Raw genomic sequence first — 15264 nt, forward strand, 5'->3', positions numbered from 1 at the left:
AGTATAAATTAAATTATACCTGATCCAGCTTTAAAGGACCAGTTGAAGAAACAAGAAACAGACAAGAACAGTAAAATTATCATTACAGAATTTTTCTCCTGGGAAACACTTTTGTCAAAATATGCCCTCTTTTGTCCTGTTGATGCAGGGGGAAAAAACCAGTATTTTTCACCAGCTTTACTGAGGAAGCCTTCTTTTGGTTACAGCAGCAGAAGCACATTAGACATCCTGCTCTGGGGAGGGTGCCAGCAGGCTGCAGTTGATGAGTTCCAGGATTAAAAGGCAGCAGAGTTTCGGAAGTAACTGTGTAGGAGACTCTGCATGAAGCTCAACAAGAAAAAGGGTGGCAAAGACCAGCCTCCATTTTCTTCAGGGAAACTGGAAGACACCGACAGCCTGAATACTGGGGGGTGATCAGAACCTACTCTTTCCACAGTTTCCCGTAACAGCTTAGTAAAGTTTGGAAGGGAATAAAGGATGTCTTCCACATTTTCTAACAAAAGATCAAATTCATTCTATCTGTGGGAGTCCTGCAGAGCTCTGCAGTTCCTACAGTGTGGCTGACAGCCATGAATTCACAGTCTCCAGGTGGCAGGCAGGTAGTTTCAGCTCGGGTTGTAAACATTTCCAGTACAGCCTCTTCTTTGGGCACATTCATGCTTTGTGATCTACTCTTAGTTTGAGTCATCTTACGCGTGGTGATAGAACAACAGCACGGCAGATACAGCACACTGGAAGAGTGACAATTTGCCAAAACTAGCCCCCACCTGCCACCTTAATTCTAGATGTATTTCAGGCATATTTCCTTTTATTTTTCCTAAATTTTCTTGTTCTTTTTTTTACTGAATATCAACACATAGATCAAGTGGCAGTTGTTACAGCCCTCTCACACTACACAAGATTGTCATGGGATCTTTAGTCCCACATTGACAAGAGCTTGAGCCAGAAAATCCGTGTTTACGAGAGCTAACACTGAAGTCTGTGTATTCAAAGATCTGATGACAGCAAAAAAATAAAAAGTGAACTTATGTCTTCTCTCAGGGCCACTTCATACAAATACAATTTAACAGAAATCTGGGATGGAGTTTGTGGCAAGATAAAATGTACAGCTTTTCCAGAGAAATGGGAAAAAAGTCTCCTAAATAAGACACTGAACACTTGCAGTGAATATTCCATAGAAAAAAACTTGTTATAAAGAGCTGACAGGGAATGAGCTTACTTAACAATTAAAGCAGACTGCCAAAGATGTATGTAATACATATCAAGCTATTCTAAATATGTACCTTAAGGTGTTCTACACAGTAATAATTAAAACTATATTCACAACCACATACTTTGCGAGCAAAATTCTTCCAAAGGCAGTTTTTTAAGTGCTGGTCAGATTTGGGAGAACAGTGGGCTGTTTAAACATTTGATTTGGTTTCTTTCACAGACTTTATCTCCCAACAGAGTAATTGCATCAGAAACAAAAACAAAAGATGAAGCAGACAACTTCAACAACAGCGGCAATGCCTATTATCAAGTTAGATGATACCTATAGAGTTCTTCCCTGCCATCCACTACTTTCAACTTACCTGTCCTTCTACTAGTAGGACATCACTTTATTTGCTTCCTAGGTAGGAAACAGAGTGACTAGAGACCAAACAGAACACAAATCTGATTTTGGAAGCAAACTAGTTTATTAGGTAAATAGCAGGTTCTGTAAGCTATGTGAAGTAGGGGTGTCCCTCACTGTCAGCCTTGGCAAAGCAGGGTGGGATCTACCCAGTAGTACACATCCTTCCCCTGGTCCCTTTCTTATTGTTGGCTGCTCAATCCCACGGACCTTTTCAACAAGACAGACCAAACTATGGCATCAATTTGCAATGCTGTGACACTACCCAAAATCTTGCTTTTTAACATAAGGAGTTAAAAAATGCTTTTTATCATACTTTCTCTCCCACATGCATTTGATTGCAAAACAATTCAACAAATTTAAGAGCGCTACTGACAGTGCTATGAATGCCTACACCAAATAAGTACCTGGATCTCTCTTCTTTTGTTAAAACAGTAAATAAGCAGCTCTCTCCCCAGAAATTGGAGAAGACATGTACCTGTGAGTCAGTCCAAGATGCCAGTGGAAAATACCCCACAAGCCCCATTTTGGGGGGGCATGCCTTATATATATGATTATGATTAAGATACTTTTAAAAACTACCCAGCTTAAAGAAAGTCAATCTTAGGGAAACAAATCATAAGAAACATGACTATTGATGATGACTATGTATTTTTCACATGCTACTTTAGACAAGAAAACAGGCTGAGGGAGTCACTAGTATACCAGACTGGTGTGAACTTGAAATATTTGTAGACTGAAATAGCATACCATAATTAAGAAAAGAAGAAAAATTAATTTTAAGGTAAGTTTATGACAGTTAGAGTTGTAGTAATTATAAACAAGGTAGTTATATGCAGCAGAAGTTCCTTATATATGAAAGATTAACATGGCAAATACTTTTCTCTCCTCTTCTTGGCTTGTTAAGCCTTACGCATTTGACAAGGTTGCATAAATGGTGGGCTTCACTGTTTGCCTACTGAAAGAAGTCTTATTCTTTTGCTTGCATGCTTTTTCCCTACACACAAAAAAAAAGGGCTTAAATAAACTCAAGAAAATATAAAGATGCAACTTTTTATAAATAGCTACTCGTAACGGCCAAGATTTTGCAGCATGGAAAATACCTAAATGCTGAGAAAAGTGTTGCTCAAGATCAAGTTGAGTGCACTCTTCTTCAATGTCAACCTACAAAACAGTAGTGCTAGCTTGTGCTTCTTTTGAAAACAAAAATAAAAGCCACAACTTACTTGTGCCTGAAAGCAGAGACAAAGGAGCAATACTGGCAGCTGTACTTGTCTTCCCGGGTAAACATGGCCAGAGCCAAATGACTCCTCTCGTGAGATCGCAGACCCTGCATAGACATCAAAACCCGGTCACACTGGCTGCAGTGGTAGCCCCCAGGCCTGGTATCATCTTCCAAGGATGCTCCAGATTCAGCTTCTGTAAATTCCACAATGCCAGGGTCTTTGGCTCCCTCACAACCCTCCATCAAAGTTGTGTTTGAAGGATCTTCAGCTTCCTGCTAAAAAACACATACCCCCCCAAAGCCATCAATTCTCTCTCCCTTCTGCCCCTCAGTCTTTCCCATGTGTTCATTAAAATGCCTAGGTTTCCCACTGCATTATTTTTCTAAATATATCCCTACACAAACTCCAAATCAATGGCTTTCTGAAAAAAGGGCCTACTCATGGGAGGGAAAAACATAATTATATCTATTATATACAAACTTGCATATGTAAAAAAAGAATCTCACTCCCTTGATCAAAATTGTGTCAGATAATGCAAAAATACAAGAAACCAAATCAACTATCTTTCAATAGTCTTGATATGTATCTTCTAAACTTGATCAGAAAAACATTAGTAAGGTATAGAGCAAGTACATATTAGTTTATTTTGCTCTAGCTTACAGTGTAAATACACTACAGACTAATACAGTAGTCTAGTCTGCAGCAGACTTTGTCTATCAGTGTCAAATTCACAAGAAAGAAGCTGGTACACTAAGACCCTAGAATCCTTTTTAAAAATAAAAAGCAAACAGAAGAAGTCTTTTTTTTTTAATTCCCTTGCCTTGCCTTGGCCTTTGCCTTGCCTTGCCTTTCCTTTCCCTTTTCTAACCAAAGCATGCATTTTTGCTGCAACTTTAATAATTTGTAAGACTATTTCCATCACATTCTTTAGACTATGGATTTCAGCTTTTGCTCCCTGCTGCAAAATTTCTATTTGCTCGAAAGAAAGCACTGACCCTACATATACTTCACTTGAGAAGCAAGGAGAGGAGGAAATAGTCTATTAGGAGGGAAGCATCTGAATCTGTCAGTAGTACCAGGTAAGGTAAAGGAAGGTCAGTGGTAGGGCAATGAAAGCTCTCTCAGATAGCATGAGTTAGGCTATGAAGGATTTGGCTTCCTCACAACAAGCAGACAATGTCCGAAAGAAGCACCCTTAAGTCAGCCAGCAGGAGTCTTTGCCAAGAGCTCACTGCAGCATGGAAGAATACACAGCTAGTTCCCACAGCCTTGTTGCCCTTTCACTACCCTTGCCGATATCCTAGAGATGGGGCTGTGGAGCATGGCCTATCCTTGGAGATGTCCTAGAAGGCATCCCTTTTCACAGGGAGAAAAGAACAACACAGTTACACCTAATCACCTGAATGGGACCAACAGCCGGCCGTTGAATGTTTTGTTTGGAGCCAGCGTGCAAATTTCATGTGGAAAGGTGAACCACAAGCAACTCTGCACATTTGCATGTGCACACTTCCTCTTCTTGAAAAAAAAAAAAAAAAATTTAAAGAAAAAAAGAAAACAAGCAGCTCCTTTAGGGTTTAACTAAGCAGAAAAGTAGCCCAGAATAGCTGAGAGAAAACCTCCTGCTCATAAACCAAGTCTTTCGGTCATCAACGACATCAACTCCTCTGTGGCTGAGAAGAAATGAGAATTAAATAGTCTTCGTGCCCCTGGATTAAGAGTGGAAAGAAGTTAAAACATCTTAAAATAAACCAAATGTACTTCAGAAACATAGTGTTAGATTAAAACATCATGCTGAACTGGAATACCCAGTTCAAAACCCATGCAATTTCACAAGAGCCCTCCATAGATTTTCAACCAGTCCTTTATTTGAAACTATGCAAGAAGTTGCAGTCAACTTCAGTCACCTTTTTAAAATCCTTACCTTTACTGTAGCTGACACAGAAGAGACATTCCCATACTGGACATGCTTGCGAAGGTGATTACAGATGGCTCGAAGTGTTGGATGGACTTCCACGCAAAATTTGCATTTGTAGCCAACCACCTTTCTCTCCTTAAGTTTAGAAACATCTTCCAAGTGTCCAAAAGCCTGTTTGAGTACACAAACATAAATCACTGAAGTATGCTTTGTTACCTCATTTCTAGGAACACAGACCAGATTTTACACCTGAAGGGAAATTATGCTTGATGTACACATGTCCTGTTTTGCAGAACTGCAAGGTTGATTTTCGCTGATGTCTATTAATGCCTCCAGAATAAGTGGACAAGATATCTGTGCAGCAGAAACCTTCAGTTTCTGTGTAACACTGGTCCTCTAGAAGACCATTCAGTTTGGCCTGAAACTGTGCTCTTCCATAACACCACGACTTCCCCAACAGCCATGTGGAGCTTTTCCACAGCAAGTATATTTCAAACTGAAGCAGAAGGAAGGGGCTAAGCTGGCAAGAAAAGGAGCACAATTTGGTCTTCTGGTTATGAGGTACTTGCCCAAAGCTTCAGTCACCATCATGTTAATATTGAGTGTTTAATCAGAGAAAGTACTGAGAGAGACATAAGGTTGAGAAGGAAACTGATGTGTTATTCAGAGGTACATGGAAGAGGGGGATGGGACATTTTGTAAAGAATCTGCAAAGAAGTATATGGCAGCCTTGCCACAAAAGAACAAGTAACTGTCAGATACAGATGGCCTTCCAGAAGGGTGGGAGGAAGGAAAGAAGATACTGAAGGAAGCAGTAGGAAGGAGCAGGGCTTCCTACAGAACCTAGGGAGATGTGGAGGATGGATGAGGAAATTAAAGCAGAATGTGTGATTGACTTATGGAGCTCACTGGCACGCTGACTCATTCATTAGCCTGTGGTCATTTGGCTGTCATAGAGAACATGCAAGTGGGCATTAGTGGGCTCCCTGGCAGGGAGTGGGGAGCAGGGAACAGAAAGCAGGGAAAGAGACCAGACACACAAATCCTTACCCTCTCTTGTTTGAAATCTGCAAAAGCACCATCTGCATATTTCTGCTTGCTCAAAAGCTGCTTCCTCCTCTCCTGACGTTTGGCACGCTTCTGGAACTCCTCGTTGTGACCATTCAAGTGTGCGGTCAGCTCTGCCGTGCTATGCAATTTCGTATCACAGTGCTTGCACTGGTAGACAGGGTTCTGAGAGCGGGTGCCACTTCCCAGTATGGTAAAGTCCCTCTTCAAATCCTTGCTGTGGTGGTCAGTGTAATGCATGCACAGCAGCTCTGCTGTGCTGAAGGACAGCTTGAAACATTTTATGCACCTGAAGGGAAGCCACTCAATTTCCTGAGCCTCAGTCTCCACCTCAGGCTTTTCAAAGTCATTCCTCTCTTCAGCTGCAGTTGGCTTTTCATGCTCATCGGCATACACTGCAGTGAAGTAACCCCCCAGCTTGCTCGCATGCTGCTTCTTGGGGAAAACACCAGGGTGACGCTTCATGTAGTGGGACACAATACCCTTTTTGCTGAAGGACTGGAAGGAACAAAGCGAGCATTTCTTCTTCTCTACAGCCCTCCTCAGCTCCTCACTTAACTGAGGAGTGTCATCCTTGGGAGGAGATGGAATGATCACTTTATTGGGTTTGTCGCTTACCGTCCTGGAGGCTGCTAAGCAGTGAGTGTAGTAAGCATCAATGTCATGTCTTTTCTGGTAGTGTGCCGCAAGCCCTTTGCGGATAGGGTTGGTGTATGAACACAAAGCACATTTGAAGAGGTTGTTCTTGCCCTCTGGCTGTGCTCGGACGTTGTTATGTTTGATGCGGTAGTGCCTAGCTATCCCCTTCCGGGTGGAACAAAAGTATTTGCAGAGCTGACACCGGAAAACAGTGTGAGACACTAAATGAGAACTGGAGAAATGAGGTGCTGGCACAGAGACTTCTCCAACATCCTCAGCAGCAATTTCTGGGGAGGCCTTGATTTCAGTCACCATGTCTGGCTCCACTGATGCAGACACTTTTGGTGGTGACTGGGCAAAAACATCAAATTCAGGTTGATTGTGGTATTTCTCATAGTGAATTTTCAGCTTCTCAAGTGTTCCATGTGTGTAAGGGCAGAGTTTGCACCGATAAGCACCATAACCTTGCTTGAAAATCCTACTTGTCTCTTCCACGTCATTCTGAGCAATATCATTTGACTGCTCCACATCATGCACAAAGTCTTCAGCAGTGACCTTTACTGATGGGTGCCGTTTCTGGTAGTGTGTGAGAACGCCATGAATACGTGTATTAATGTATGGGCAATGCCTGCATTTATATACAGCCCCTGGATTAATGTCTATATCCTGAGCAAAGTCCGCAGCTTTCACCTTCATGCCAGGATGCTTTTTGCCATAATGTGTTAGGAGACCATGCAAGTTGTTGTACTCAGACTGGCAAACTGTACACTGATATGGAGTGGAGGAGATAGCAGGGTTTGCAGAAGCCAGCTGGACAGTTTTTTCCTGGGAAAGGCTGGGATCTTCTGCACACTCTGCATCCTGATCCATCTGTGATGTTGTTATCTGGTCCTCAGAATCCATCCTGGCCCCAGCTTCATCGGGCTGTGGGATGGATTTCTCAGCAGCATCTTTCTCCTTAATGATATCTAACAACACAGATTCATCTCCATTCATGGCCCAAGGGTGAAATGCTTGGTAGTGATTAGTAATATCCCAAATGGAAGATGCTTCAAAAATGCAGTCTCTGCATTTATAGGTCTTTATCTCTGTTGGCATCACTAGGGCAGGAGGGGAAGGATCGGGACCTGCCCAGAGTTTAGTTGCCATATATGTGTAGTCAACATAATGCTCGGGATGTCTCCTTTGGTAATGCACAAGCAAACCACTTGGCTCTGTGTGTGAATAAATGCACCATTCACAGTGATAACCAGCTTCTATCAAGCCATCCAGAAATGCCCATCTCAGAATGGATGTGACCGTGGCCTTCAGATTTGGATGGTCTTTCTTAATATGCTTCCTCAATGCATAGAAGTAAGGTGATGTGTAGCTACACTGCCTGCATTTGAGGGCTCTCAGCTTTGACTTGTCCCGTTCAGTGCTGGAGGTGTGAGCAGGCACGCTGCCAGTTGATTTCTTCTGGCTGCGATCACAAAGGCTTCTAATGGTGGCTGTATGCTGCCTAATCACATCTGCATTAGCTTTGAAGTCACGATGCTTCTTTTGATAATGAATGAGCACACCTTTCACAGTCCTATTTCCATAATCACAGTGTTGGCAGAAGAACATTTCATTCTCGGGAGGATTCACAGAGGTCTCAGATCCACCCCGGCTCAACTGCTGCATTGACACTGGTGGCCTCTGAATACCAGGTGGCAACTCACCAGCCCTCATCATTGCTGCGGTGGGGGGTGCCTGTCTGATATATTTGGCAGTGACCTTTATCTCTGGGTGCCTTTTCTGGTAGTGGACAAGCACTCCCACAACTGAGCGGTTGCTGTATGAACAGTGTTTGCAATAGTAGAGTTCAGTAGCAAGGTCTGGGGGTGGTGGGGGTGGAGGTTGAGAAGCCAAGTTGGACAATTTTGGGGAGACGGGTGTCCCCAACTCAAAAGACATCTGAGCCAGGGCAGAGCCCCTGTCAACCGAGACTACACGCATAGTCTTCTGAATTCTGAAATACGATGCTTTTTCTTCAGGGTGTTTTTTCTGGTAATGCACAAGAACCGAATGCATGTTAGGGCTTGCAAATGAACACACATCACAGTCATAAACAACCACAGTATTGACTGAAGGTTCCTTCTGATTTTCACATTCAGAACTAAAACTCTTGGCGGCACTTTTGTTAAAACCAGCTGGCACACCAGCCCCGCGAGCCACGGGGGTGGAGGTTGCCATAGTTTTTGGAGCAGAATTCAAGATCTCTCTCAGTGTCTGAGACTCTGTGTTCAGCCCTTCTTGCTGCTCAACAACGTAGCTTGAAAATATCATTGCATTGTTAATTTTCACTGTGGGATGCATTCTTTGGTAATGTGGCATCAGGCTTCTAACATTTGGGCTTGTATAAGAGCAGAAGCGGCAGCGGTAGATCAAATCAGAATGATCAAAGTTCAGTACATTCATAGCTTCAGGATGATGCTCTCCGTAATGCTGCTGCAGGTCTTCAAAATTTGTGTAGTCAATGTAACACTCAAGACACCGGTATACTGCACTGTGATCATTGGGATCCAGGATATACCTAAAGCTGAATTTAATATAAGGATGCATTCGCTGGTAGTGGGTGCTAACACTCCTGGCAGATTTGTTGCTGAAATCACAGTGTTTACAATAGTAAAGCCTGCCAGAGTCATTAAACTCTGAATTCTCATTGTTCTGATCAGTACCATACATGTTTGACTGGCTCCCCAGAACAGAGGCATTAGGGCTCTGATGGTCCTTCATGCTGACAGAAGAGTAATAATCTTCCTCATCTTCAGATAAAGTGAGCTCAATCTCTGCTCCATTGGTGGAATTGTAGTCATGCTGCATGCTTCTGAAGTTTGTCTCCTTCTGGGAATCATTAGCCTCTCTGCCCCACATTTGCTGGGGTGCATAAGAACTGGAAACCTCTATCATTGGTTCTGTTTGCTCTTCTTCTCTGTCTAACTCCACTTCTATCTCCACCTCATTGTCCTCCTCCTCTTCCTCATCATCCTCTACATTAATCACAGCATCTTCTTGCTGTTTGTTTTGGTTGATTTTGCTCTGCAGGTTGCTCGCTATTTCATCAATTCTAGTTCTCTTTTTCACTGGAGAGAGATCAAGAGGGAAGTCATTTGACACCTTCCGAGGGGCTTTTGCAACAAAGTTATTTTTTGATGAGAGCCCAAGGATGGAGGTCTGGCTCTTCTTCACTGTGCTGGAAGAGGGGTGAGCATCTGCTTCACTCTCTTGTGGTACGTTTGATGGTGGTCCATCATATTTTGGCAAGTTGTCACAGAATGAATGCTTGTGCTGCTGATGAACTCTGAGGCCTTTCAAAGTTGTGGTGGAATAATTGCACATTGTGCACTTGTATGGATGCTGTGAATGGGGCTGGGGTGACTGTTGCTGCTGTTGCTGCTGTGGCTGCACAGGTTCCATCATCCCAGTCGACTTCCTGCCATTTATATTTCCGCTCTCGTAAGACACTGTGCTGTCATTCAAAGAGGCAATGCTTTCAGTCTGAGAGTTCATAGTGTCCCAGTCTGATGCTGTTCCTGTGTGACATTGTTTGTGGGCACCAAGCTTTAACGAACTCTTGCAGGTGAAAGGGCATTCATCACACTTGTACACAGCTGTCTTCCCAGACAGGTGAATGTTCTCAATGTGACGGGAAATGCTTCGGCGGTGCATTGTCAGGAAAGGGCAAAAAGGACACTGGAACCTGTTCATATACCTTCTAAAGGGAATTCCCTTTGTTTCCAGTAGTTTGTTGCCATCAGATCCCATCAGCTGCTCTGCAGACATTCCTGAGGTCTGGTGATCCATGGAGTTCAAGCCATTCTCGCTGTCCATTTCATTTAGCTCTTCATCTGAGCTGGAGTCGTTTAGCATACTGCTTGTTTCCAGGTCAGCAGAAGAATTCGTCATATCAGCAATTCCATAGCGGGATCTGTCAGACAAATTAACCATGCCCGAGTTGTGAGGTGACTTAGGCTTCATTTGAGGGTAAGACACAGAAGAAAACTTGGAAGATGTGGAAGAGTTGGGCCTGATAAGGGAATTGCCTACAGAGCTCCTGAAGTTTGAGACATTAGCATTCGACATCTCACGTCCTGTTGTATTCATGGATATATAATTGGAGTTTGGAGAGGGATTCTGGGCAGTTTTACTCTGTACATCAGGTGCACCGGTTCCGTCTTGTTGCTGCCTCAGGCTTGACAGTATTTTTACCATGCTGCGGTGCTTCTTCATCATGTGGTCACACCAGCGCTCCCTTCGAGGTGTCTGGTAGCTGCACCATTCACAGCAAAAGTTGCCCCTAGACTTTGTCAGGGGCTTGACCATGGATTCCAAAATGCTCCGCTCTACCACTTCTGCAGGCAGTTCCTTGCAGGGCTCCTGCACTGGCACAGAAGCAGATGTTGATTCAGACATAGCAGTGGCAGCAGTAGGAGGAGTTGAACTCTCTTTCAGGTTGTTTTTGTGATACATTTTCTGGTGCTTAATAATCCTTGCACGCCTGGGTGACTTGTAGGTGCAGAACTGGCAACTGAAAACTTTGCCAAACCCTTCATGCATCATGATGTTGTAATTTAAGGAACCAGCAGTTGGTGGCCCCACTGAGCTCCCCCCAGCCTGTGCTCCATGAACCTTCCTTGTGTGCTCTATGAGGAGGTTTTTGGAACGGAAGTAACGCACACAGAACTTGCACTGGAAAAACTTGTTGGTTGGTTTAGGATTTGGAGCCATGTGCTGACCATAGAAAGTCTGGCTCTGGCTATAGTAACTTCCAGTCCCCATCTGACTTGTTGCATTTTGCCCTAAAATGAGAATTAAGGTGTATATGTAAATAAATAAAATGAAATAAAGAGGCTTTTTTCCTCCACCCACCCTGTATGCGTAAGAATGCAACCACATCCTGAATAGATAATAATCACATCAGGATTCCCTCATTTATTTATGGTGAGACCTACATATCTGGCAATGGTCAGAAAAATGACCATTATGCACAATTTCTCCATATATGTGACTGTGGTATACAGTTTGGGATAGGTAATTTCCAAAATAATCTTCTTGAGGAAAAAAGAAAGCTAGTACACTAATAAACTTGAAAATTTTAAGGTGGTTCATGGTAGCAAAGAACAACCATGAAAATCTGAAAACCCAAAAGCAATATGAAGAACTACATGAAAAGCAGCTGGGAAATAAAACCATCCTTTATGCTTGCATGTACACAAAAAGCCGTGGTCAGAACCAATACGGCTGAAGCTAGACATCTGCTTTGCTGACACAGCAATAAAGATAATGCGAGTTTTTTAAATCACATTAAAAGTAGAAACTAAAACACACTGAAATAAGCCACATGTAAAATAGGGCGTTAAGAGTTGAGATTAATCCAGTTGCGATTTACCTGCTATTTCATCAGCAATTGTAAATTCATCCTTTACAGACGAAAATTCAACCTCGGTCTGGTTGCTAGCATTCATGGAACCAGACCTTGGCTGGCTAGGACTTTCCTCAGAGACATCAGTTGGCTGCAGAAAAGCAGTGTGAACATCCTGAATGTGAGCTTTTAGGTCTTCATAAGATGGAGCTCGAAAATCACACCCATCACACTGCAGCACCTCCATGGTTCAGGGATGATCTTTTACATTAGGAAACTCTGCAAGAAAAACAGGTGAAGGAGAGAAAAAAAAGATGTTTTACAGTTAATGCCATTGTAACAGATCCTGAAAACAGGTAATACCAAGCTTATGATGACTTAGTCATTTCCAGAGATTCCACAAATACTGCGGCATAAAAGTCAGTCTTTGCTTATCACATTAAGAGGCATCAATTCAGATTCACATAAAGTCCTATCTAGGTAGCTCACAAGTTGCTGACTCAACTCTACAAAGTCAACTTTCTGACAAGTGACTATTGATTCAATGGACTTTGTCCTCATGGCTTTACCATTACACATGATAGGCCTGTTGCTCAGAAGTTTGCTTGTTCAAAGACTGCAACCCATATGCTAGAGAAACAGTACATTACTCCCAGTCTTGCACTGAAATTCACAATCGGAAGACAGTGGCTTCGAACCTTCCTGGAAGTTGCCAAGTCCTGTCTAATTCACTACCATAGATGAAAAGCCTTCACAGGAAGAAACTTGCCTTTCTTCTCAACATCCTATCAGTCCTGACGTTGACGGAAACCTAGATGTAACTACAATGTGAGATGCAGCTATATGAACCCCAGGCAGAATGCTTTGCTCTGCCCTACTTCCACCAAGCTTTGTAAGGGCATCTCTGTTCTTTGATAAAATGTTTACAGTTTCATTTTAGTCTATTCTGGGGACATGACCTTTGTGTGTTAGCAGGCTGGGGGCTGGAGAGAGCTGGAGAAGAAAAGGACAGCAACAGGAATAGGAATACTGAAAATGGAAACAGGAGTTACAAAGACTCATGACTTCCTCCATTTATGCAAAAGCCCTGCATACCTTGAAGTACAAAGCAATATAAAAAAGGGTAACATGAAGCATGGTGGTTCAGCTTGTGACCAATTAATCCCGCAATGCAGTTGTATGTTTACACACCATCATGAAGGAGAAGAGATACAATGCACAAGCAGGACAAAGACTTAGACCCTCCTACCCTATGCAGTACCTGGGCACAAAAGCAACCTTCCAATGTTAACACAGGAATTACTTCTTTAAGCATCCATGTGTTGCACTGGGAAAGGATGATAAACAGAGCATTTCACAAGGGCAGCCCAAAGCACTGAAAATTCCATGTGTTTATTGTATGTAGGGTATGAACCTACTTCCACAGTGAGGAGAAGGCTCCAAAAATTAGGGCACAGAAACAAGTGAGGGTAATGCATCGGGATTTTATATGAAATAATGCTTCTTCTGATAGCCTGCTAAAATAAACTTCTAGCAAGTCAAATTCTGGACAGCCTAAGCACAGAGGCTCTCCACATATTTACCTACATTACTGTGCAGGCTGCACTGTGTCCTTTCTCTCCCCCCACTCTCCCCCACCACCAATAAAGAAAATGAACGCTGCACCAGCTTCTTTTCAGCTAACAAAGTTACAATAATCGAGATACTCAAGCTTTTATGTGCAAGCACCAGACCAAATTGTGTGGAAGAGGTTGCTATCTGCTCTGGATCAAATTACAGCAGTGAGTGAAGCCCCACCCCACGTCTCCTTTAGCACAGTCCATTAGACCTGAAAACAAATTTTTCCATGGAGCAGACGACTCCTGCATTTAGAGCACTTCACAGAAAAGCAGATCATCCAGTTTTCACTACCCATCCCCCAAGCTTAGTCCTTTCATCTCAGCCAAACAAGCCACAGCTCTGCTGAATGTGTTTATCACACTTTCAAGAGATATGAGCCCCTGCGTCACTGAAGCTTTAAGACTCACTAAGCTGCCCTAGTCCTCTGAGCTTTGGAAGCAGCCATTTTAGCTCAGACAACTCCTGCACTCAGAGGCTCAGAGCTTCTCGCCTGTGCACAACATGGCCTCACTTATCTCAGCTTCATCTCAAGCACACCAGGCTTTTTCTCCCCCCCCTTTTTTTTCTCCTCCTCCTTGGGTGATGCTTGAAAAATCAGCATCCCCAGAACACATCTCCCCTTCTCCTGCATGACTTGTCCCCCAAATCGTGTTGCTGCAGTCACCCTGCACTGCCCAAGGCAGAACCTTCTTTCCCTGAGCAGATCGCCTGCAACCATCTCCTAGGGTTGGTTCCCCTGTCCCATGGATGACAAATGTGATGGTTCATTCCAGAAACAGCATTACAGCTTCAAGACACTGATCCAAGCTGTCTTACTCTTACAGGCAGAGGCAACACACAGCTGAGCCTCGGGGGGGCCGGGTGGCCCGGGGCGGGGGGGGGGGGGTAGGCGAGGGGCCTCCAGCCTGCCCTGTCACTGGGGAGCCCTCCTGCTTGGCGCAGAAGACACACCACCCCACTCCCCTGCCAGATTCCAAAGTCTAATGACCTTTGTTAATCACCAGCCAGCCTGTCTGCATCAGCAAACCCTGCCAGCAGACACACCCTTCACACAAAGGCTGTAGCTATGCCTTTTAAGAGAGGTTCTCTGAAAGCTCCATTGTGTAGAAGAGAGGAAAAACAACACACACACACAAATCTCGCTCTTCCCCACTCATGCCCCCCTTCGGAAAACTTCAGACCCTTTAGAAACACCACCACAAAACACTTTAAGCTTTCTCTTCTGGAAACTTCCTCCAGCTTACAAAATAGAAAACCAAAAGGGAGAGCAAACCTGAGGTTCTGAAAAAATATAATCTTGGCAGCTTCAAGAGGTAAAACCCACCACCATGCCCATCTCCAGCAGTCATGATACACTAATCCTTGAAGAAGGTATCCTCACGGATGCTGGCTGCTGTCTAGACAATCTTAAACCAACAGTACCCTTCTGCTGCAGATCAGAAGAAAGAGTTGAAAGATCATTAATTGCTGCTGATTACAAAAACTGATCGAGACTTTCTAATGGGTTCCAGCTTGAATCCCAGCATGTTCTGTACCACAAAGTCAGCACCAAGTCAGAGAAGTTAATCTTACTGCAGCTATGAGGAACAAACATCACTGAATGGACTTAAATTCGATGTTTTCACCATGCATCACACTGAAAGCGGAATGAAGCATTTTGTAAGGAATTCTGCTCTAGCATTTCCACATTCTTCAAAAATCAGGCATTGCACAAAGGTGAAGAAAACAACGAACTGCTAGTTTGAGCTTATATATCAAAAAAACTGAAATACAATGTGTGTCTTTCATCTTTTTT

At 43.4% G+C, this 15264-nt stretch overlaps 1 protein-coding gene across 9 annotated transcripts in view; it reads right to left on the minus strand.

Moving 5' to 3' along the window:
- Positions 1 to 15264, minus strand: part of ZNF462 (zinc finger protein 462) — a 93266-nt gene that overhangs the window by 41654 nt on the left and 36348 nt on the right. For 6 of the 9 annotated variants that reach the window (XM_075020343.1, XM_075020340.1, XM_075020338.1 and 3 more), the window contains 4 exons: positions 11877 to 12128; positions 5807 to 11286; positions 4763 to 4927; positions 2842 to 3116 (listed from right to left, as the gene is read on the minus strand). In XM_075020343.1, the coding sequence (XP_074876444.1) occupies positions 2842 to 3116; positions 4763 to 4927; positions 5807 to 11286; positions 11877 to 12096 (6140 nt within the window). In that variant the 5' untranslated portion in view covers positions 12097 to 12128. The remainder of the gene's footprint in view (positions 1 to 2841; positions 3117 to 4762; positions 4928 to 5806; positions 11287 to 11876; positions 12129 to 15264) is intronic. The other 3 variants (XM_075020345.1, XM_075020344.1, XM_075020347.1) reach the window with 1 other exon arrangement.

Source organism: Buteo buteo, chromosome Z (assembly GCF_964188355.1).
Source record: "Buteo buteo chromosome Z, bButBut1.hap1.1, whole genome shotgun sequence".
NCBI classification, from domain to species: domain Eukaryota; kingdom Metazoa; phylum Chordata; class Aves; order Accipitriformes; family Accipitridae; genus Buteo; species Buteo buteo.